Source organism: Crinia signifera, chromosome 12, assembly GCF_055691185.1.
Source record: "Crinia signifera chromosome 12, ASM5569118v1, whole genome shotgun sequence".
NCBI lineage: Eukaryota > Metazoa > Chordata > Amphibia > Anura > Myobatrachidae > Crinia > Crinia signifera.
In genome coordinates, this window is record NC_139228.1 from 58455130 (window position 1) to 58478933 (window position 23804).

Sequence of the window (23804 nt, forward strand, 5' to 3'; positions counted from 1 at the left end):
GCCACTTCATCACTTCAGGCAACTCTACCCATGCAAGCCCCTAATGTGCAGCATGGTGCCACACAGGCCGAATTAATCTTGGGGGGCAGCGGCAGAGCGCCAGGAGTCGAACCAGGAGGTAATGAAGGCGATGGCTGCCAGTCAGTAAATCGGGGCGTAAACATGGGTGTGGACGAAAAGTGCTAGGCGTTCCGTCTAGCACTTTTCGTTTACGCCCCGATTTACACCCAGTTTTGCCCACTTTGAAACCGCACCCATACATACGCCCACATTACGCCCATTTTTCCGAGAGTGCTCGGTGGACATTTTTTTGTGTAGCGATCCGTCCGAATGCGGAAAGCCACCGTTGCACATGCGCATTGCGTAGTTTACGCACGCACACTCTGCTGGAATACGCAATCCGAACGAATGTGTTCCTGTCCGAGTCAATCAGAATAAGGCCCTCAGTTCTTATACGAGTGCAGTCAGGTCTACACCGGAGAACACTGGTCCTGGCAGATCACTCAGCGCACAACGCTGACACATCGCTGTGCAGTGCTGTATGCTGAGCGATCTTACTAAGCGATCTGAGAGCTCTACATTGATCAGATCGCTCTGCACAGTAGCCCCTTGTGTAAGCCCCATTACGAGGAGCGTGTATCAGGGGCTGTTTGGCATACAGCATGCACTAATCTCTATGACCAGTACAGGCCCCCAGCCCACAATGACTCAGCAAAGCAAACACTCCCCTTCCTCGTCTTCCTGTCTGTAGATAGGACTCTGCCACTGCTGCTCCTATATAAGGGATCCCTGCAGCCCTCACACACCGGAGCTCCAGCTGTAGATAAGACTCTGCCACTGTCACTCCTATATAAGGGATCCCTGCAGCCCTCACACACCTGAGATCCAGCTGCGGCCTCTCTACGAGCAGTCACTATGGGGCTGTGGGTTCTCATCTACTGGGCCTTCCTGCTGCTACTGGGCCTGACTGCTGCCAGCTTCCTCCTGTACTGCGCCTATATCCAGTATATCCATATGAAGTTTGACCACATCCCGGGGCCCCCCAGAGACAGGTGAGGGGTCTGCACTCAGCATTTTATATACAGAGAGATATGTATGTGCAGTATCACTGTGCACTGAGAAATAATGGGCCTGATTCAAAATCAAAGTTATGTGATTGCATAGGGACCCAGAGTGAAAACCCGCCCATGGGCAAGCCTGTGATATTATCCATTTGCAGCAAAATCGCCATAGAATGATTCCCGCACTGTGTGCACTGGCTGAGTAGTTTCAGGCTTACTCGGCGATTGTGATGAAACGGGCAGATCAGGGCCAGAGCTGATATCAGAGATTCTCCCTTTAAATGGATGAGCACGCCTGCGCTTTTCCCTGACACTCTGATGAAATGGCCGGGTGCCGCCCCCAAACTCTGACCACCTGTCGATCAACCTGCGCATGACCAAAGAAAAGAAAACGCTGGCTTTCATTGCAGGTATCCCTGCACATGCGCAGCTGTTCAATAATCGCTCAGCCCAGCGATTGAGTCTGAATCAGGCCCAATGTAACAACCTATGTTCTACAATTTTTATGTCAGATTTCCAACAAGCTTTGTCTGCCTGCCGCTGATCCCTCTGTAACCTGCTTCCCCTCACATTACACTGTACGCTTCTTGTGAGTTATTGTATTTATTTTTGCAGTTTCCTTCTGGGCAATTCTCCTACTTTGATGAAATCGATGAAGGGAAATAACCTGGTGCACGAGCTCTTTCTGCAATGGTAAGTCCTCGTTCTATTAATCATTATTATAATAATCAATTGTTTTAGCAAAGTTGTGTCACAGTTTTATGGTCTGTTACACAACTTTTATTATAGGATATAATGTGTTCACATGATGTCATAGCTTCTAACTGCAGGAGATAGTCAGAAATCACGAGACACAGCCCCAAAGTGCCCATTTGGGGAAGGATCCAAAGCAGCTTCAGTGTATTGGAATATATTGTATTTAAAACATAAGCTTTGCAGTTACATAGAGCCGGATTCAGGGGTGGAGGCAAGAGCGATGGCTGCTGCCACAATTTGCACCAGGCACAGCTTTCCATCCGTGTATGGCCGCATACGTGGCTGGTTGAGCGTCTGCTTACACAACCACTTCCACCAATACGCCGGTGGCAGTCCCAGAGCATGTGCAGATCTCTGTAAAAATGGCACGGCAGCCATATTTCTGGTGATTGCGAGAAACATAGGAGCTCGTCAATAATTAGGGGGACATGGCCAACTTTGAGGTCAGAAGGCGAGGTGTATGCTATCATCACTTTGCCACTGAGGGGGCATGGCCAATGCTCTGTGAGCTACTGGCCATGCCCCCAGTCCCTCTGTCTCCCTGAATTGATGCTGTGCCTGTGCACACAGCGTCTATTCACAGCTGACTCACAACTGCCCCCCCACTGCAAGATTCTGCTGGCCCAGGGTGGGATGCGGGACTGTCCAGCAAAAAATGGGGACAGTTGGAATGGCCGGATTTGTAACTAGGCACGGGCCTAGGGGTGGCACCTATTGCAAGCGAGTGATGAGCATCGACGCCGCCGACATGATTCATCATCACTTGTCACCCGACGCTGCCACCTCGGCCACGCATATAATAAGAGTCACATAAATCACGGTCCTGCATCTCGGAGGCTCACTGGCTCAGGCTGGGCTGAGCCACTGCTGCCTTTTGGATATACTGTACACACAGCCTATTGGCCGCTGTGTATAGAATGGGCGTGCGGAGGCGGGGACAGCTGAGCCGAGCCACCGGGTCCTCCCTCCCTCTGGGTCCAGTCCAGAGTAATGTGTGTGACGGTCCCATCACGCCACACGCCTAATGGAGGGTGACCCCTAAATCCAGCCCTAGCAGTTGGAAGGTATGAATAAGTGTGCTGTGGCCAGTAAATGACTAGGTCCTGACCCCAAAGATGTGATGGGAGTCTGTAGCAGAACTGTTTATTTACTATATATTTGATGGTGGAAATTCCCCAAGTGACTGCTCTGTTTTATCTCCTTACTTCTCAGGGCCCAAAGGTACGGTCCTGTTGTACGTATCTACGCCCTGCACAATGTGATGATCCTTGTTACCAGCCCTGATGCGGTGAAGGTAACACAATGACACACCCAGGAATATTATCACAGGAAGCATTGACACTAAAAGGGCCACTTTACAGAGAACCGTTCACCAGATGAAATGTATATACTAGAAACCCCCCAGAAGCGCCTTCCCATGCTCACAGTGGCTTAGTAGCGACACCCGCCAGTAGAGGGGTACTGTACCTTGCTTTCAGGGATGAAGTCCCCGGCGGATTCATAGGGCAGAGCTACTCTGAGTATTTAGAGGCTGTACCAGGCCAAACTGATCTTGAATTTCTCTGTCGGGTGCCATCTAGTGGCCATTGGTGCGCAATACACAGCAGTGTTCGCTATGGATTATATCATAAAAAATGTTACGATTAAGTAGCAAATGCGGGTTTCTAGAGGGGGGCTTCCAAATGCCATCCACAATCTCCCACTCTGCGGAACATTGGAGCAAGTCTGGGGGAGCGGTAGAAGAACCTAGTAATGACCCTGGACATTAATGTACACATTGGTCTTTTATACACTGGGTGCTGTATGGAAAACAGTATTAATATCTAACACTATAGCTGGTCTATATTATAAGATGTGTCAATACATTTATATAATATAAATTATCGGTCAGGAAAAGGTTAAACATACCATTATAAATACACAAACATATTAGAACCAGTACTGCAATATCTAAGCACACATTCTCCCACCTCATGGTCAGGCTCCTGTCTCTTCTTCCTGGCAGCTGCTCTCTGGACACTGACTGAGGACTGGGCACTGACTGAGGACTCAGTAAACTTGGTAGAAGAAGCTGCTACCACAGTACATGTGCAGCAGCTCCGCTCTGTCCCTTACACTGCATGATGTGGCAGCAGATCTAGTAATTATATTATATACCATCCGGCTCAGACCCCATGTCATCTTATTACTCTGCGGTTCATGAATCTGTGGTGGATAAAACCTAATTGTACTGGTTGACATTTATTATGTTTTATTTATATTTTCTTACGTCTCAGATAAGACATATTTTCTGCGCATATTGCAGGAAATCCTGATGTCTCCTAAATTCACAAAGGACATGGTCTACAAACGTGCGTTCAGCCTTTTCGGCGTAAGGTTGGTATTTACGCTTGCGAGCAGGGCCCTCCTACCTCTATTGTATGTCGGTTTGTTTCTACCCAGTTTGTTTAATCACTGTTGTTTCCAATTGTAAAGCGCAACGAAATAAGCTGCACTGTATAAGAAACTGTAAAAGAAAAATAAATAAATTTCCCGGATGTCCGTCGCACTTCCAACTTTACAGCGCATAATAAATGTTGTAATTGTGTTTTCGTAGCTGGAAGTTATCTTTCTTTTATTGATGTTCTCTCTTTTTTTTATTCACTAAGGAATCTTCTTATTACTGGCTGCATTTTTGCCAAATTTACAGAGGTTTTTGCAAGAACAGATCAGTTTATCACTGTCCATGCTGGGGTAGTGCATCCAATAAGAAACCGTCCTGATGATGACATTCCCCCATTAAAACCTCCTTCACTTCCTGCTTATCGCATCGGGGAAGGACGTATTTGTACTGGCAAATCCATCAATTTCCAGGGTACAGGGGAGGGATCCAAATATCCCTCTCCAGCAAAAATATAGTCTATGCAGCAGTTTGATAAATAAGCCCCTAAATCTCACTGTAGGACAAGTTTGCTTATGTTTTTCTTACACATATTTATTTATTTGCTCCTTATAGGTTTATGGGGACCGGTTTGGTGACAGATCGTGATTATAATCATTGGCATAAGCAGAGGAGAGTTATGGATCCGGCCTTTAGCAGAACGTAAGTAACCATGAACATTTCCGCTATAAGCCTGCGTCTATCCTCATACGATATTCTGACCTTTACTATATAGAGGTGACTGATCATACAGGGAGATCTCCCCATGATGCCGCTAGCGCTGTCATGTTGCTATGTACTATCGGAATGATGTTTCTTATTTCCAGGTACTTGATGGGATTAATGGGAACATTTAACGAGAAAGCAGAGGAGCTAATGGAGACACTGTTCGAAAGTGCGGATGGGAAAAGCGAGCTCTCGATGCACGAAAAGATGACCCAGATGACGCTGGATGTGATTGCCAAGGTAATTCTGCCACATGTATGCCACACAGAGGCCTCCCGGGCTAAGCCTCTACAACCAAGCGGGTGTGGTCCTCACCCCTAGCAGCTTCCTTTCCCATAGGTATGACTTGTCTCTAGGGGCCTTATTTTGGTTCATTCTTTCTGACAAAATCCTTCTTAGATGGGCAAAACCATGTGCACTGCAGGTGGGGCAAATGTAACATGTGCAGAGAGAATTAGATTTGGGTGGGGTTTTACTTCAAAGTGAGATCTATATTGCAGTGTAAAAAGAAAGCAGTCAGTATTTTCCCTGCACAGAAACAAAATTACTCACCCAAATCTAATTCTCTCTGCACATGTTACATCTGCCCCCCTGCAGTGCACATGCTTTTGTCCATCTAAGAAGGATTTTGTCAGAAAGAATGAACCAAAATAAGGCCCTTGGTCTTGTGCACACAGTAATGGAGGACTATTTGTATGATGCCACAGGGCCTGATTCATATTAATATGCAGGCTGCAGGCACCCAGGGGGTGGGGAGAAGGGGTCCAACAGAGGTGTGTTGCCTCCAATTTTGTGGGCGTGCCGTAGTCAGAGACTTGATATTCCAATGCAGATTTGCTGGCGGAGATGAGGCGGTCACTCTGAGTAGCCGTACGCTCACTCGGATGGGCGATGCTTGCAATGGTGGTCCGGTGGCTGCAGGCATTGAATGTAAGATACCATCAGCGGGCGTCCTCTAACACCACCTCAACTGCAGACAAGGAATTCTGGCAACCACAGGTGACTCTGCCAACCCTCTCCAACTGTGCAGGTGCCCGGTGGCAGAATATGGGTATTGCCAACTCCAGATTGTGATTTCTTTGTTAACATTTCATTATATGGTGCCAGCTTATTAAATTGCACTTTGCACATGAGAACAAAAACATAACTAAACAATAGAGAGGAGGGCAGACCTTGACTGCAAAGCTTGCAACCTATAAGGAGATAGAATACATGCTACATATTGCTGGTGTTCTTGGTGGATTAGTGGGGTGTGTCAGTGTAGAAAGAGAACATAGGTATGAGTGGAGTGTGTAGTAGATTGGCTTATGAGGTTTATGTGGGTGGCTCTGGATGGTGTTACATAACAGCGAGAAGGAAAGATTCCCAATGCCTGACACACAGATCCGACACCGCAATCCCTACAGCAGGCGATTGGGGATGCAGAATCCCTCTCTTGGAATCTGAGGAAATAGTGGTTTCATAAACAGAGCCCTAAGGATGTTGCCATAGCAATCTAACAGTAGGATAGAACGTTTGCCATTATTGCTATGTGACTCTGGATTACACTCACATCCGCCCTATTGCTGTATTACTGAATGTATACGTTTCAGGTTGCGTTTGGGATGGATCTAAACTCTCTGCACAATGAACAAACCCCCTTCCCACGTGCCATCTCCCTGGTCATGAGGGGCCTGGCGGAAACACGGAATCCTCTGGCAAAGGTTGGTGTCATTCTGTTTGCATGTATTGGATAAATCATGTGGACAGGGTATCCGGGTGACAGACACAAAAACAAGAGGTAGTGCCGGTCGAGACTCACTCGTGATAAATTATCATTAAAGAAAATGAAGTGAATATCAGTAATTTAATTGATAAACACTGCTTGAACGGTTCTCTTCTGTTTAAACCAAGGGATATAAACTCCAGCAGAAAGGAGGTTAATTAACCCATGAATACCATGAATGTGCAAAAGCACATATGCTAATAATGAATATGCATGAACTACACAGGTATAAAAATGGCTTCCAGAAGACTGTCAGGTTGGTCCTAAGGAAGCTCGTTTGCGAAGCGTACGCAGACCAGTACATCCGCAGTGCCTGTGTCCCCCTGTTCCCCTTCCCCCCTTGAATGCATTTCTGATTTGTGTATTATTTAAAATTGAGCGTTAACCACGGGCGCCAGTCGACACTGGGTCTGCACAGTTAGAACAGCGGCGTCTATGGCGCCAACTACCGCTGATTCCTAACTCTAGGGCAGACAGTGTGTCGGAGGTGCTGCATCCACGCACCCCGACACTCTCCAGCTAACCAGCAACTAACGCAGCCCACGCTCACCCCTCTGAGCGGCTTGGTGATTCAGTGTCGGAAACACTATCCGTACACTGCACCTGACCGGCTCGAGGGATTGAAACCATTCGCAGCAGGCACTGATCCTCTGCGTGACAAATCTGCTAAGTAATGTGTCCCGTCCTCTGTTGCCAAAACATATATTAAAGAAATGTGTCCGCCCTACACTGCAGCCACTATATGAACCCATATATGTTTTTCTCTGCCGCATGTCGTTTTGCAAATAAGCAAGCTCACAAGTAGGGGAGATCTCTCCTTGTATGACATACACAGACGATTTACTGTACTTGCAGAGGCAGTTATTCAATAATAGGTTACAGTGGATACACATTGTGTTACAATTAACGCTCCTCAGATTAAAATTGAAACAAATTAGTGGGGAAGCCAGTACAGGGGGAACTCACTGTGTGAGCATATGATAACCTTTTTAATTCCCCCTTTTTTGTGTCATTTCATGTCTTTTTTATGTCTATATTTCGCAAAAACCTTTTAAATAATAATTAAATAAAAGTTACATTTTACGTCTAAACTCTTTTCTGTGCACCACCTAGTGACACTCTTTCTCTCCTTTCTCAAATTATCCGGGTGACAGGTCGGCAGTGTCTATATAGTCATTAGGTCGACTTCAACACCTGGATATGCACCAGGTCGACATTGACAAAAAAGTAAACACAAGCAAAATGCCGACATGGCAATGATCGACACATGAAAACATCAACATGAGTTTTAAGGATTATTTTTAAATTTTGTGGATTTTTTTTCTTACTTTAACTTCCAACTTGACTACGGTTGGGTACACACTACACTAATTGGGGATCCACGTGCTCAGGTGTCAACACTGACACACCAAAAAAAGCATGTCGTCCTTTTCATGTGTCAACCACTGCCATGTTGGCCTTTTTTCCTTTGTGTCAACCTTATGTCAATGTCGATCTTTTTGTGTCAACCTATTAACTGTCTATGTAGACACTTTTTGACCCTTTTATCCAGAACCCAACAGCACAGATGGCATTATCAGATCAGTAAAGCGCAGGTTAGCAGTTAAGCATTGGTTAGGAAGAAGTGTAGATTCAGATCAGTCCTTCCTCTGAAGAAGCTGCTGTGGCAGCAGAGAAACACGTTAGTGCTAACAAGAGCTATTTATGACGCAGTGAAGAAAGCAGAGATGTGAGACAGCGAAGAAGTTGCCCATGGCAACCAGGAAACCTTTATTAAATGGCTTCTATAAAATGATACAGGGCAGCTGATTGGTTTTCATGGGCAACACTTCTTCACTCTTTTCATTGCTTCTAAAATAAATCCCAATCTCTTTATACAAGTTAGAAGCTCCCTAAGGACCTTATTCTGGTTGGTGCGGATATGTCCGCGTGCGTTTGTTCCGCCGATGTTTTGTGTTTGCGCATGTGCAGAGGCATTACTGCGCATGTGCGAAAGGGACATACGTCCAAATTCCGCATGAATTGTTTACACTCCGAACAGGGGGAGGAGAGGGGCATGAAGGGCTGTTTGGCCTCATTAACATATGCATACGCCCCGCGTTTCATGGGCGTTCCCATGAAAACGCTGGGCGTACGTATGGTAATGCGGCCGTGACGCACGTGTAGGGGGCGGACATATGACATTGCGGGATGTCAGCTGCCCGCCCAGATCCCTGCTTTTGCACGGAGAAATGCAGAAATGCCCGAGTGGTCTGAGCTCGCGGGAGCTGCCTGACCGCTCGGTCCTGCATTCGATGGTATGCGACCATCGAATGATGGGGGAGGTTCCCAGAGATGGAGGAGGTGTATACATGAGAAATCCACTCCTGCTCCGTGCGGTCAGCGGCTTACCGCATTCGGACGGAGTGAGCGATCCGTACGGAAGGCGGGGTTTAGGACACACGGTCCTGGCCGCATATTCGGCTTCGGCCGCACAGACCAGAATAAGGCCCTAAATGATAAGATGTGAACATAGCAGAGTTGTGATCCATTTGTTGTTATGTGAACAGTACACCCCAGGAAAACAAGCTTTTCTCCAAGATGTCCGGGACAGCGTGAGGCTGCTCCGCCAGACAGGGAAGGAATGTATTGAGAGGAGACAGAAGGCAATCCAAGATGGAGAAGAGACTCCAGTGGACATATTGTCGCAGATTCTCAAGGGGGCAGGTACATGGAGTAGGCACTTGTGCATGTCAGGGCCTCAGCTACTTCTATGAGATCACATAATGTACCATGGTTTTGGGGGCATATAAAATACTGAAGGAGAGATGTATCAAATGTTGCAATATATATATATATATATATATATATATATATATATATTTTCCAGGAAGTTCCGCACCTATCACAGATGAGTCACCACGGTGGTGCTTACTCTAAGGGTAAGATATCCAAACAATAAAGAGCAAAAAAAGAGGGCACTCACCAATCGTTGAATGAAATTTGAAGAAAAAACGATTTATTTACATGACAGGGCTAACGTTTCGGTCTTACACAGACCTTTGTCAAAGCCAAGCAATATAGAGAGCAGGTCCTTCCACCATGATCAGGATGTAATATCCAGCTCTCACCACTGACATGCAAACACTGTAGTAAGTGCACTTCCGGGATCTGACGTGCGTTCCAACAGCGTGGAACGCACGCAACTTCCGGTTTTCGCTGGGTTTTCTTAGATTTACCCTGTTTTCAGCCCTTTATTCCCCTTTTTTCTTATTGAATGACCCTGATGGATATAACGCTATGCCAACTTGCCATATAATATGTTGTTTAGCCATGTAGGTTTGTTATAATGTTAGTTTGATACCATGTGACTGTGATTGGCTGTATGATGTACCATGTGATGTGTAACAGGTATATATACTGCTATGGTGGCCAGTATGAATTGGGTGTTCATGGTGGAAGGACCTGCTCTCTATATTGCTTGTCTTTGACAAAGGTCTGTGTAAGACCGAAACGTTAGCCCTGTCATGTAAATAAATCATTTTTTCTTCAAATTTCATTCAACGATTGGTGAGTGCCCTCTTTTTTTGCTCTCTCTCTCTCTCTCTATCTATCTCTATATATCTCTATATATATATCTCTATATATATATATATATATATATATATATATATATATATATATATATATATATATATATATATATAACCAGTGTGGTGGGCGGCACTCAATCAGACTTGGACTCCAGTGTGAAGTAAAATAGCCTTTATTCTCCAACGGCGTTTCGAGGTAACAACCCCCGTTTTCAAGGACAGACACTCAAAATACAACTGCATAACATATTTATACATAAAATTCCCGCCACCAAACACCCAGAACTGGCGTGGACAGGCCTTACTCACCTGACCAGACAATCACCGCTGGCGTCCGTCACTGCTGTCAACCATCATCCAGAGGTGCAGCACCGCAATGCCTCCCCACGGAACCTAAAAGCTGTATAATGGTTCCGGGTACTTCACTGCACAGCGCACACGTCCGGGGTTTCAGACACGTGATGCGATCCAACCAATGGCTGTGTCCTTACAGGGAGATTGTAGTGTTGCCAAGCAATCTGAAACCTAATATATGCACAAAAAACATCAATACATTTAAAACATTGATCCGTATAAAATATATAAAAAAACACAATGATATCAGCTAGTGTTATCGCTTATTTTTTAACCTAAATATATGCTACAAGAAAATACTAAACATGTATATGCTGTCAGCGACGGACTTTGTAATAACTGCAAAATATACAATATTTAGAAATCAATAATTGCAATGCTCGCAGTTAAAGGAATAAGTTCACCCATAAAGCCACAAAGGCAGAGACAAATGACAATACATGAAAAAACATGAAAAAACATGAAACATGAAAAAACATGAAGAATCATGAAAAATCATAAAACAGTTGAAACCCATTTGACACAGGATGAAAAAGGGTAGCTAACATTCATAACCCACGCTGAAAAGTTACACAATACTTAGCAGTGGTAAGCAGAATAACAGCACACATACATGGTGGTTACAGAAAGCATATATATATATATATATATATATATATATATATATATATATATATATATAACCACATGTAAAGCCTGTATTCGTCCCTCTGTACCTTACTCTATGACAGGCTGAGTGCGGCCTCTGATTAAAAACCCTCCCATGATGAGGCCGCTGCTGCTGCCCTCCATAGGTGTGAGAAGTATATTATACTGAGCCCCCCCCCCCCCCCCCCTTAATCTGGTCCTGCCTGGGATTAGTCTGCACATGCACTGTTCATGCTGGGCAGTGCCACGCACCGGCTTTTCCTGCCCCTGTAAATAATGTTGTTTTCTCATTTGTGTTTCTGCAGCTCTGGAAGAAACATGCGACATGGAAATTTTGTTGGATAATTTTGTCACTTTTTTCATTGCTGGTGCGTATGAAGTTTATGATATATTAACTATTAGTCCTTATTATCACTAGTTGTTACATTGTGTTACAATGTTCTGACATTTTCCACCTGCATTGGATTGATTTGCATTATTATGTATCTTTTATCTAGGACAAGAAACGACAGCCAATCAGCTATCCTTTGCAGTCAGGGAACTGGCACGGAACCCGGAAATTCTGGAAAGGTCTGTCTGTCATTAGTGTAATGGGACCATAATAATTATCCTCTCAGTTCTTGTATGGTAAGAGAGCGGCCACCTGGATCCTTAGTCACATGTTGGTGCAGTGGCAAACGCAGGATTTTCAGAAGGGGGTTTCCAGAGGGGCGGAGCAAAGCACAGAAATGGACACTTAGGTGACCCAGTATATGCCGGGTCAGTTAAAGTATTATAGATAGACCAAATGTATATTAATAATAATAATAATAATAAAAATATACAGTATATATACACACACACACACACACATACATACATACATACATACATACATACATATATATATATATATACATACAAGGGCGTCAACAGCAGTGTAGACCCCTGGGCATAGCAATGTATTGGGGCCACTACTGATCCTCCAGCGGTAGGGGTGGGGGAAGCTTTGATGTCCCCCAGGTGGTAGGGGGTATTATATCAACCGCTCAGCATGTAGGGCCTGGATCAGTAATTTCCATTAATTACCCCTTTACTGCACAGATGGTGGGAGATGGGGTGGGAGAAGGGGGCACTGGGCTGAATGAAGGGGCCCTGATACATAACTTCCAGGGTGGTAGAGGATGTTTAATATGCAGAGGAGTGGTGTATAGTGGAGTGGGCATATTATTCATAATTTTCTGGTGGGAGGACAGCTTGCTTGACTGCAGATATCTCCAGTTCCCAGAAATACATTCATTAGATTTTAATGGATTTAAAAACTAGAGAATCTCACCTACTAATGGTACTGGGGAATAGGGGATCAGAGTTCAGGAGGCAGAGCAATCTGCCAACGAGTATATAAAACTACATACCAGGTGTGTGGAGCTGGAGCAGTAACCAGCTGCTGGAAAGCTGATATCTCTGGTTCTGGGAACAGTAGAGACAAGCTACTAGTGTCCACCAATGGGGTAGAGTCCCAGCTTTTGGAATATACCCTCAGAAAAACTCTGAGTCAGACAGAACCTGAAATATCTGACTGGGAAGAGCAATTAACAGGCTTGGATGGGGACCACTGCTTTGAAGTCAGATATCTCCGGTTTCCAAGGGCCGATTTTTAAAATTCTTGTACCCCTGGAAAGAGGGGACCCTCAGCTTTCAGACTAGGGCCCTTAGACTCCTGGGGGGGGTTTCTGGGTACCCAGAAACCCCCCCTGCGTGCGCTACTGCGGTGGCCTGTTTTTGTGGAACTTTGTCTGCCCTTGGAGCACCTGTGGCAAGGACCTAATATTTGCAATTATTATAATATTGGAATTTTCTATTCAGGCTGCAGTGGGATGTGGGTACTTGAACCACATAAGGGATGCTAAAATAGAAAATAAATGGAATTCTAAATTTAAAAAAAATGAATAATACAGAAATTATGAAAATGGACAAATCAATAATACATAAATAATACAAAATGACAATAAAAGCATAACTCAGTCGGAGGCAGCAATGATTATCATTCCAACAATATAAGTGAGCCAGTCCCATGGAGAAAGTCTTTAATCAATGTTGTTAGTTAGTATGTGAGGCGCGAAGTCCTGTTATGACCGTGCAGATTAGTAGTTTGTTGATGCATAGGAACGAATCAATGAAGCATTATTGCAAAAGGTATTTAGTTATTGGTGATGTGATATAGTTACCACTCCTTTCCGCAAGCAGCTGTATTTGTTGGCTTGGTATGGTTGTGAATGGACAGGTGGTCACCTGGTGGGTACAGTGAATCTGCGGTTCCTGGCCTAGTTAGCACTTCCAGTCTTGCCCTATCTGGATCCGCCCAAAAGGAAGTCACTTCTGTCCACAAAGATAGCTGGTACTAGAAAAATCTAATTAACGCGTTTCTCTGCCTTAATGTACTTCCTCAGAGAATGCCAAAAGTTAGCGATTAACTGTGACCGTGGAATTAACATGTACATGTCTCTGTGCAGGGTCCAAGCGGAGGTAGATGAAGTGATTGGTTCCAAAAGAGATATTGAATATGAAGATCTGAACAAGCTGCATTACCTGTCCCAGGTGCGCCGCTATGTAACACTGGACTATCACTATAGAGTCTCCCAAAATACAGCAATCACCCCAGCAGCCCTCACACATCACGCTCCATAACGCCTGTCGAGTTAAATATTTTCTAACACAAGATACAATGGGGTATATTCAATGCCGGGGGTGAGCTGGCACAGTGAGCAGTGTTGCCTGCTCGCTGTCACAGCTCACCCTGTCAGTATTCAACTGATATCCCGCCCCGGATTGATGATTTGCTGCATATCCATTCACAAGCAGCTCACCATCTAATGATTTCCCAGTGTGCGCAGTCTGTACGTAGGCCAAGACTTACTCAGTGGCTGCAATAGAAACAGGCTGAATGGGGGAGGAGCTGACATCACATGACTTCCCTGTAAATGCCTGGATACACCTACCAATTCCCTGACACTCCCAGAAAACAGCCGGTTACCACCTACAAACACAGGCTACCCGTCAATCCTTGCGTACGGCCAGCAATAAAAAAAATCATGAATTTATCACAGGATTGCGTTGCGCATGCGTACTACGATCTGAACACATGCACAGTCTATCGATAATCACCCAGCCTGCGAATCTACAGCTGTGCGATCAGTTCTGAATAAGTCCCATTTTAGACCCCTATGAGTGCATTGACTTAATACAAATAATTGTTTTGTCTTGATGTAGGTCCTCAAAGAGACGTTGCGCCTATACCCCACCGCTCCCGGCACTTCCCGGCTTCTGGATACGGAACTGGTGATTGAGGGTATTTCGATCCCCCCCAAAGCCACCTTAGTGGTAAGTTACTGTGTGTGTGACCACCCAGAAACAGGAAATTCTCCCCTTATTAGGATTTGTGTGTAATTAACGGAATCTGCCCTCTTGCATCTTTTGCTAAATGAATTAAGGGGTTTACGGCGCTGTAGGATGATCAGAACAAGTACATAAATATTACATATAACATTGGCACAATTAAAATTGGGACCTGCCACCCGAATAAGACGGACAATCTGAAAAGCTACTGATGGGGTGGGTGTGGCCCCTGTCAGAGTGGGCGTGACCTAGTGCAACGACTCCCCGTTTTGCTACCCTGGCTAATATTGTATATTTCTATTCCTCTTCTTACCAATTCATTATTCCTCTTTTTAGTTTAATTCGTATGTTTTTGGAAGGATGGATCAGTTTTTCAAGGATCCCCTGACCTTTGACCCAATGCGATTTAGCCCAGATGCCCAGAGGTAAATATTTATTTTGTATCCGCTACGTTAACATCATATGTTGTGTTAATATATACACTTCAAGAGGAAGAGCGCTATGTTTTATAAAGCACCAAAATGTCCTTCAATTGCTAGATTTGAGTGGGCAAACTGACATTTTTAATTTCGGTGTAAGAAAAAAGCTGTGCAGCATGTGCGGGCTACATGCAAAAGCAGCCAGTATATACTCTCCATAGAAAAAATATAACAATTATTTAATTTAAATTAAAACATTTAAATCTGATTATGGAAGATTTGCATCCAAACCGGCACCAGGCCCATATGTGTATATAACAGCGCATTTAAATATAATTAGGTTTCTTATACCAAAATAAATTATGTATAAATGGTGGGTACATGTGAGTATTTCCCATGGTCATCACCGAAAATTGATTCGGCCTCAGTAGTAACAACAAATGTGCATGAAAACCTAAAAAAACATTACACCAGCATACCTCCCAACAATCCCGATTTCAGCGGGACAGTCCCGATTACCGGATCCTGTCCCGCTGTCCCACCCGCGGCCGGAGGTGTCCCGCTGCGGGGGGGGGGGGAGGGGGGGCGGGGCAGTTCAGAGCCCCCCCAATTTGACAGAATAGACGCTGTGCGCATGCGCACAGCGTCTATTCGCGGCCGAAAACGGGGATGCGGCTCATTTGCATAAGCCACGCCCCTCATTTGCATAAGCCGTGCCCCCTAAGCCGCGCGAGTGTCCCTATTTCTGCAGCCGGAAAGTTGGGAGGTATGCACCAGATCTATGGTTTCTTACAATATTGGGTGATAATATGTCTGATTCCCTCTTTAGGCCTTACTTCACATACTTCCCATTTTCTCTTGGCCCACGGTCTTGTATTGGACAAGTGTTTTCACAGGTAAGACTATAACGCACTCTACGTTCTGTGGAGACTGAGGTAAGTTTTTGGGTCTTTTTTCCCCCCAGAGCAGGGGTTCCCAATCTTTTTCTAATCACGGCACCGTAGAGTATCAGAATTTTTCCAAGGCACCCCTAGGCCCCCAAAAATATATATCACATTAAGTAGATTGTGTTTATATGTGCTTCTTAGGTTCAGTTATGTGGTAAAGGGCAGGATTTGGTTCTGATTGTACACATTTTATTATTGGCAGCCACCAGCACTGTTTTTTTCCGGAAATAAATGATCATAAATAATTTGAATTGGTCCTGGACCACCAACCCGTGGCACCCCTGCAAGTGTCCCGAGGCACCCCAGGGAGCCTAGGCGCACAGTTTGGGAACCACTGCCCCACAGAGGGTTTTCTTCATGATGCCCTTACTCTCTGGTGCCTTTTAATGAGCCATTGACCTTCTGTTACAAAAAAGGTCAGCTGACATTGTAGTTTATATGTATTACCAGAAGTGTCAGGGTCAGGAAAGCAGTTCTGGTTTAGTTATGTAAAAGGTGAAAGTATACCATACATACAAATCAACTGAATCATTACCGAGCGGAACACTAATCGGCGGCCATAAATATATAAATATAAAGTTACAAAAAACATGGGGAATTTGCCCATGGGAACCCTCGCGTTTCATGGGCGTTCCCATGGAAATTCCCAGATGGGGTGGTTAGCTGATATCAGCCTGATCGCTCAGCAATAGGGCTGCAATCACCCCATGTGTATGCAGGGCAGCCGAGAGGTACGCAGGGCCCAGTAAAATTTTAGGGCATGGCCTAATTATGGGAGGCGTGGCCACCTCCCATGATTAGGCCACACCCCCAAAACATATAAAGTCGAGGATGTTATTGTCACCCCCTCCTCAGCAGCAGCACATACCTACAGCATGTGTTGTGCTGACAGGGCCCCTCCAGCAAGCCTGGGCCCGGGTAATTAGTACCCTCCCCCCCCCCTCTCGGCAGCCCTGTGTGTATGCCGCTTAAGGCAGGCCTATCACTAAGGCGGGCCTGTAACTATGAGGGGCCTATTAATGCCTTGTTTTGTGCTGTTATGAAAACTCTCACTAAAAATGTAAATTGTCTGTCTTTTCCCACAGATGGAGGCAAAAGTAGTAATGGCCAAACTACTGCAAAGATTCGAGTTTCAGCTGACAGAGGGGCAGAGCTTTGACATAGTGGACACGGGAACGTTACGGCCCAAGGACAGTGTGGTCTGCAGGCTGAGGCTTCGCACAAGCAGCAAAGAAACAAAATATACATAGTCAATCATTGGATGAAGCAGCTACGTATGTGTAGGGTATTTAGATTGTAAGCTCGACTGGGACAGGAACTGATGTGTTCAAATATTCTCTGTAAAGGGCTGTGGAATATGTCTGCGCTATATAAATAACTGGTAATAAATAAATAAAATACTAATAGAATTCACACAGACATTTGTAAGAGGTTTTGGATATATTAAAAGTTTTTCTAAAATGTTATCTGTCAGTTGCATCTGGATTTGTTGTAGAATTCTGACTTCTTCCACAGTACCACTTCTATATGCTGTATGAAATTCTCTGTGTTTACTCTTGTTCTGTATGCTATATATATATTTTAGTGACAAAGAATATTAAAAATGACCTCTGTACAATGCAGAGAGCATTCTGACCTCTGCACAATATAGTGAGCATTCTAGTGACTTAAATAGGTTAATGTTCACCATATACCAGGGGTGGGCAACAGGCGGCTCGCGGGCCACAGGCGGCCTGAGAACAGCTCCTGACTGACCCGCCGCTCGGTGCTGCTGTATGTGTGTCCGATGGCCTCTGTGTGTGTGTGTGCAGCATAGTCCTGTGTAGCCGACGCTCAGCCTGTGTGTAGCAGGCCTGGCGCATGCGTGAAAGGCTGCAGGACTACGCCGCGGCACACACAGCTGCCATCAGACACACATACAGCAGTGCCGAGCCACCCACCCCTGCATGTCACTACAACCGCAGCACCGCCACCGAGGATGGGTGAGTCTCAGTGACTGCATGGGGCTGCAATCTGCGCCATTTTTTAAGGCTGGCGCGCAGGTGATTGAAATATCTAAAGAGGGGAAGGTGTGTGGCATTACTAATGGGGGCAAGTGTGTGGCATTACTAATGGGGGCAAGTGTGTGGCATTACTAATGGGGGCAGGTGTGTGGCATTACTAATGGGGGCAGGTGTGTGGCATTACTTATGGGGGCAAGTGTGTGGCATTACTAATGGGGGCAGGTGTGTGGCATTACTAATGGGGGCAGGTGTGTGGCATTACTAATGGGGGCAGGTGTGTGGCATTACTAATGGGGGCAGGTGTGTGGCATTACTTATGGGGGCCGGTGTGTGGCATTACTAATGGGGGCAGGTGTGTGGCATTACTAATGGGGGAAGGTGTGTGGCATTACTAATGGGGGCAGGTGTGTGGCATTACTTATGGGGGCAGGTGTGTGGCATTACTAATGGGGGCAGGTGTGTGGCATTACTAATGGGGGCAGGTGTGTGGCATTACTAATGGGGGCAGGTGTGTGGCATTACTTATGGGGGCAGGTGTGTGGCATTACTAATGGGGGCAGGTGTGTGGCATTACTAATGGGGGAAGGTGTGTGGCATTACTAATGGGGGCAGGTGTGTGGCATTACTTATGGGGGCAGGTGTGTGGCATTACTAATGGGGGCAGGTGTGTGGCATTACTAATGGGGGCAGGTGTGTGGCATTACTAATGGGGGCATGTGTGTGGTATTACTAATGGGGGCAGGTGTGTGGCATTACTAATGGGGGAAGGTGTGTGGCATTACTAATGGGGGCAAGTGTGTGGCATTACTAATGGGGGCAGGTGTGTGGCATTACTTATGGGGGCAGGTGTGTGGCATTACTAATGGGGGCAGGTGTGTGGCATTACTAATGGGGGCAGGTGTGTGGCATTACTAATGGGGGCAGGTGTGTGGCATTACTAATGGGGGCAAGTGTGTGGCATTACTAATGGGGGCAGGTGTGTGGCATTACTAATGGGGGCAGGTGTGTGGCATTACTAATGGGGGGCAGGTGTGTGGTATTACTAATGGGGGCAAGTGTGTGGCATTACTAATGGGGGCAGGTGTGTGGCATTACTTATGGGGGCAGGTGTGTGGCATTACTAATGGGGGCAGGTGTGTGGCATTACTTATGGGGGCAAGTGTGTGGCATTACTTATGGGGGCAAGTGTGTGGCATTACTAATGGGGGCAGGTGTGTGGCATTACTAATGGGGGCAGGTGTGTGGCATTACTAATGGGGGCAGGTGTGTGGCATTACTAATGGGGGCAGGTGTGTGGTATTACTAATGGGGGCAAGTGTGTGGTATTACTAATGGGGGCAGGTGTGTGGCATTACTAATGGGGGCAGGTGTGTGGCATTACTAATGGGGGCAGGTGTGTGGTATTACTAATGGGGGCAGGTGTGTGGCATTACTAATGGGGGCAAGTGTGTGGCATTACTAATGGGGGCAGGTGTGTGGCATTACTAATGGGGGCAAGTGTGTGGCATTACTAAGGGGGAGCTGGTGTGTGGCATTACTAATGGGGGAAGGTGTGTGGCATTACTAAGGGGGAGCTGGTGTGTGGCATTACTAATGGGGGCAGGTGTGTGGCATTACTAAGGGGGAGCTGGTGTGTGGCATTACTAATGGGGGCAGGTGTGTGGCATTACTAAGGGGGAGCTGGTGTGTGGCATTACTAATGGGGACAGGTGTGTGGCATTACTAAGGGGGAGCTGGTGTGTGGCATTACTAATGGGGGCAAGTGTGTGGCATTACTAAGGGGGAGCTGGTGTGTGGCATTACTAATGGGGGCAGGTGTGTGGCATTACTAAGGGGGAGCTGGTGTGTGGCATTACTAATGGGGGCAGGTGTGTGGCATTACTAAGGGGGAGCTGGTGTGTGGCATTACTAATGGGGGCAGGTGTGTGGCATTACTAAGGGGGAGCTGGTGTGTGGCGGGACAGGTGTGTGGAATTACTAAGGGGGAGCTGGTGTGTGGCATTACTAATGTAAGGGGCATGTGTGGCGTTACTAATGGGGGAAGGTGTATGGCATTACTAAGGGAGAGCTGGTGTTTGGAAATGTGAGGGGAATGTGTGGCATTACTTGTGTGGCGTTACTAATGGGGCCAGGTGTGTGGAATTACTAAGGGGGAGCTGGTGTGTGGCATTACTAATGTAAGGGGCAAGTATAATGGGCCTACTATTATGTCGCATGATGTGTAAAAAGGGTATATGGTGTGCTAAAATACAAAGACACACCCCCTTTTGAGTGACCACACCCCCTATTTCTGGAGTGTGGCCCTCGAATATATGCTGGAAGTATTAAGTGGCCCCACAGCTGAAATAATTGCCCACCCCTGCCATACACTATCTCTACATGATACAGAGGGTATTTATTCACTATGCAACATTTATCATTTTAACGGAGTGATCAGCGATGGGGAGGGGGTGGCGGCCATCAGAAGACAGTCAGCGGCATCCCCACTGAACAGAATTCGGAAGGGCTGGGTGTGTATACTTAACCTCTCCCCCTGCCCATCCATCCCAAACCCTCTCAGCCTACAGCCTAACTCTAACCATCCCCTAATGTAGCCTAACCCCCTCTGAAAGTGCCTAACCTTAACCACACCCCCAGTCTAACCCTCCCCCCTTAATACCTAACCCCTACTTTTATCTACTAAGTACTACTACCTAAGTTTTAACCAAGTGCCGACCTGGTTAAAATAAAACGTCAGTATCTGAAAATGAGGATATGGTGGAAATGTCAACATCACTGTTAGAGTTGAGTCAATATGGTAACAGGTAATATACTCCGTCAGCATACAGTACTTGTCAATATACAGTATATCAACAATCTACCTTCATTTTTTTCTTGCCAAGGATATAAGAGTACTCTCAGGTCCAATTTTCACATTAGGGACCTTTTTCTGGTCCGTTCATTGGTCCGAGTGTGTTCGCACGGGGCCGATGTTTGCCCCATTTCTGTGCATGCGCTGGGTGGGTGCACCCACAGCAAACAAACTTCGGAGCGGAGGGCGGGGGGCATGGGATGGTGGAATGGTCCATTAACATATGGACACCTTACATATGCGTACACCTTCCAAAGATGTGGGAGGGTCCCAGTGGAATGCGAATGGATGTTTATGTAAAACATCTTTTTGATGCCAGTGCGAATGTGCATGCCTTGCAAATGGTGGGCCGGCATACCACCATTCGCAAGGCGGGATCTGGTTCCCTCGCAAGGATGCGGATTTGCATCCCAGCAAATGAACCAGAATAAACCCCTAAATCCTTGCTGTAGCTGAATTAGCTACAGTTTTGAAATGATTGAAAAGTAATAAAATGATATTATTTTCTCAATTTGAAGTATCCTACTAGTCTAGGTAACTTTACTTAACATAATTTAACAACTACCTTCTTTAATCAATCACAAGAATTTGTTTTATTTGTGATAACATAGCTGGTAGTCACGTTGGAGATACATAACACATATCTCCTCACTAACGCTAGGAGGAGGCGTGGCCGTGCGCTGCTGGGACATCAGTTAAACCGCCACCACCACGCCTCCTACCACCGTAATTGACATGAAAGAAATCATACTGCCGTCTCCCCATTTCAAACTGGGTTTAATGAAATAATCTGTAAAAGCATTGGAAAATCAGGCGATTGTTTTATGTACTGTATATTTGTTGGACATTTCCATCTCTTCAGCCCCGTACACAATATGTGATAAAGGTAGCCGATATGCACAATACCGCTAACGATGTTATTATGCTTATCGTTCAGTGTGTATTCTCTATTCCTTCATTCTGTAGCTCCAGAGAATTCAAGGGAATTCATTAACTATATCGTTAGCTGCCTTTTTCTCATGGGGCCTTATTCTAGTTCATTCTTAGAGGCAACTTCCTTCTCAAATGGACAAAACCATGTTCACTGCAGGTGGGGCAGATATAACATGTGCAGAGAGAATAAGATTTGGGTGGGGTTTTTCTTCAAAGTGAGATCTGTATTGCAGTGTAAAAATAAAGCAGTCATTATTTTCCCTGCACAGAAACAAAATAACTCACCCAAATCTAATTATATCTGCACCTGTTACATCTGCCCCCTGCAGTGCACATGGTTTTGTCCATCTGAGAAGGATTATTATGCCCGATAATAAATGCAATCAATCAAATCATTATTTGATATGGGGCAACTCAGACGGCATTACATCATGCCCATGTTGGCAAATGCAGTCAGAAGACCTCCACTATTGGCCTGTGTGCATGTGGTCATATTGCAACTACTCGAACAAGATCCATTGATTCTGAAATTGATCCAGCTGCTTAGCCTGAGTATTGGATAGATGGATCCTATAATATGGACAAATTGAGCTCTGACACTGACCACCAACATTATAGTGTGGATTTTGGCTCAATCCTGTGGCATAACTTGAATTTTGGCTCAATCTGTGTAGTGTAATGTCAATTTTGGCTCAATCCATGTGGCATAACATAAATTTTGTCTTACTTCATGTGGAGTAACGTGAATTTTGGCTCAATCCATATGGCATAATGTAAAATTTGGGCTTAATCTGGGTGGCATCATGTAAATTTTGTTTTATTTCATGTGGCATAATGTGAATTTTGGCTAATTCAGTGTGGCATCATGTTTAAATTGCAATATTCTAATGGCATTGTGGTACAATCACGGCTCCCACGATGTCCATCGCATAGCAAAAAATCGCATGCGATTTTTAACAGAAATGCATCCAAATGCATTGAAATTAGTATCAAACATGTTCAATGGCCCCCAAATGTCATTTTTGAGGCTGTACCACCCCCACTATCAACGCGAACCCGAAGCCCCACGAGGGGCGGCAGTACACGTCCTACGACCTTTTCATACCCCCACTATCCACGTCGGCGTGGAGTTGAGAATAGAAAGTGTGGCGAGCGCAGCGAGCCCCGCGAGGGGACACGGATACCTTCACAGGTATCCGCGTCCCTTCGCGGGCTTCACAGGTGTCCGCGTCCCCTCGCGGGGGTCGCTGCGCTTGCCACGCTTCGGGCTCGGTGGCTCGCCACACTTTCTATTCTCAACTCCACGCCGACGTGACATTTGGGGGCCATTGAACATGTTTGATACTAATTTCAATGCATTTGGATACATTTCTGTTAAAAATCGCATGCGATCAAAAAAAAAATTGCTTAAAAACTGCAAAAATCGCATCCAATCGCACTACATATGGCATGCGATGGCATGCGATGGGAGCCGTGAAAGTACACAAGTACCGGCATTGCTAATGGAAACGGCATCAGGCATTGCTTCTCATGGGACAGTGTAATGTCTCTGCCCCATGTTGGCACGCTGTAAGGGTTTTATACATAGCCGTGTCATTTTTGCATAACTCTAATGGGCATTATGGCATGTGGTATAATATAGGTATGTGACGTGTAATAGGCATTATGGTGTAAACGGCGCGCACTGTCCATTTTATACTGTATAAGCACTTATTTTCACGAGGCTTTCATTTTCGCGAGCCCGCCGTAATCGTGAATATTTAAGCCTCGCAAAATATTTTTGCAAAAGGGGTTCTATTTAGGTTCATATAAAATTTGCAAGATTTTCGGTGTGTTGCATAACATGTAATGGGCATTACAGCGTGTGATGTGATGTTACGTGTATGTGGCATTACCGTGTGGGAAATCGATTTGAAGCAAATGTAAAAAAAACCCCCATAAGGCGGGGCTGGGGGCGGGATGTGGGTGTGTCAAG

General features: G+C 45.6%; 1 protein-coding gene across 1 annotated transcript; it reads left to right on the forward strand.

The window, feature by feature from the left end:
- Positions 1 to 723: 723 nt before the first annotated feature.
- Positions 724 to 17459, forward strand: LOC146049358 (cholesterol 24-hydroxylase-like). Its single transcript, XM_083165854.1, has 15 exons — positions 724 to 1052; positions 1677 to 1754; positions 3030 to 3111; positions 4123 to 4193; positions 4813 to 4899; positions 5064 to 5202; positions 6555 to 6665; positions 9277 to 9433; positions 11607 to 11669; positions 11799 to 11871; positions 13794 to 13878; positions 14551 to 14661; positions 15013 to 15101; positions 15925 to 15991; positions 17128 to 17459. Exons 1-15 carry the CDS (start codon positions 916 to 918, stop codon positions 17290 to 17292), a joined length of 1515 nt encoding a protein of 504 aa, XP_083021980.1. The 5' UTR covers positions 724 to 915; the 3' UTR covers positions 17293 to 17459.
- The last annotated feature ends 6345 nt before the right edge of the window (positions 17460 to 23804 follow it).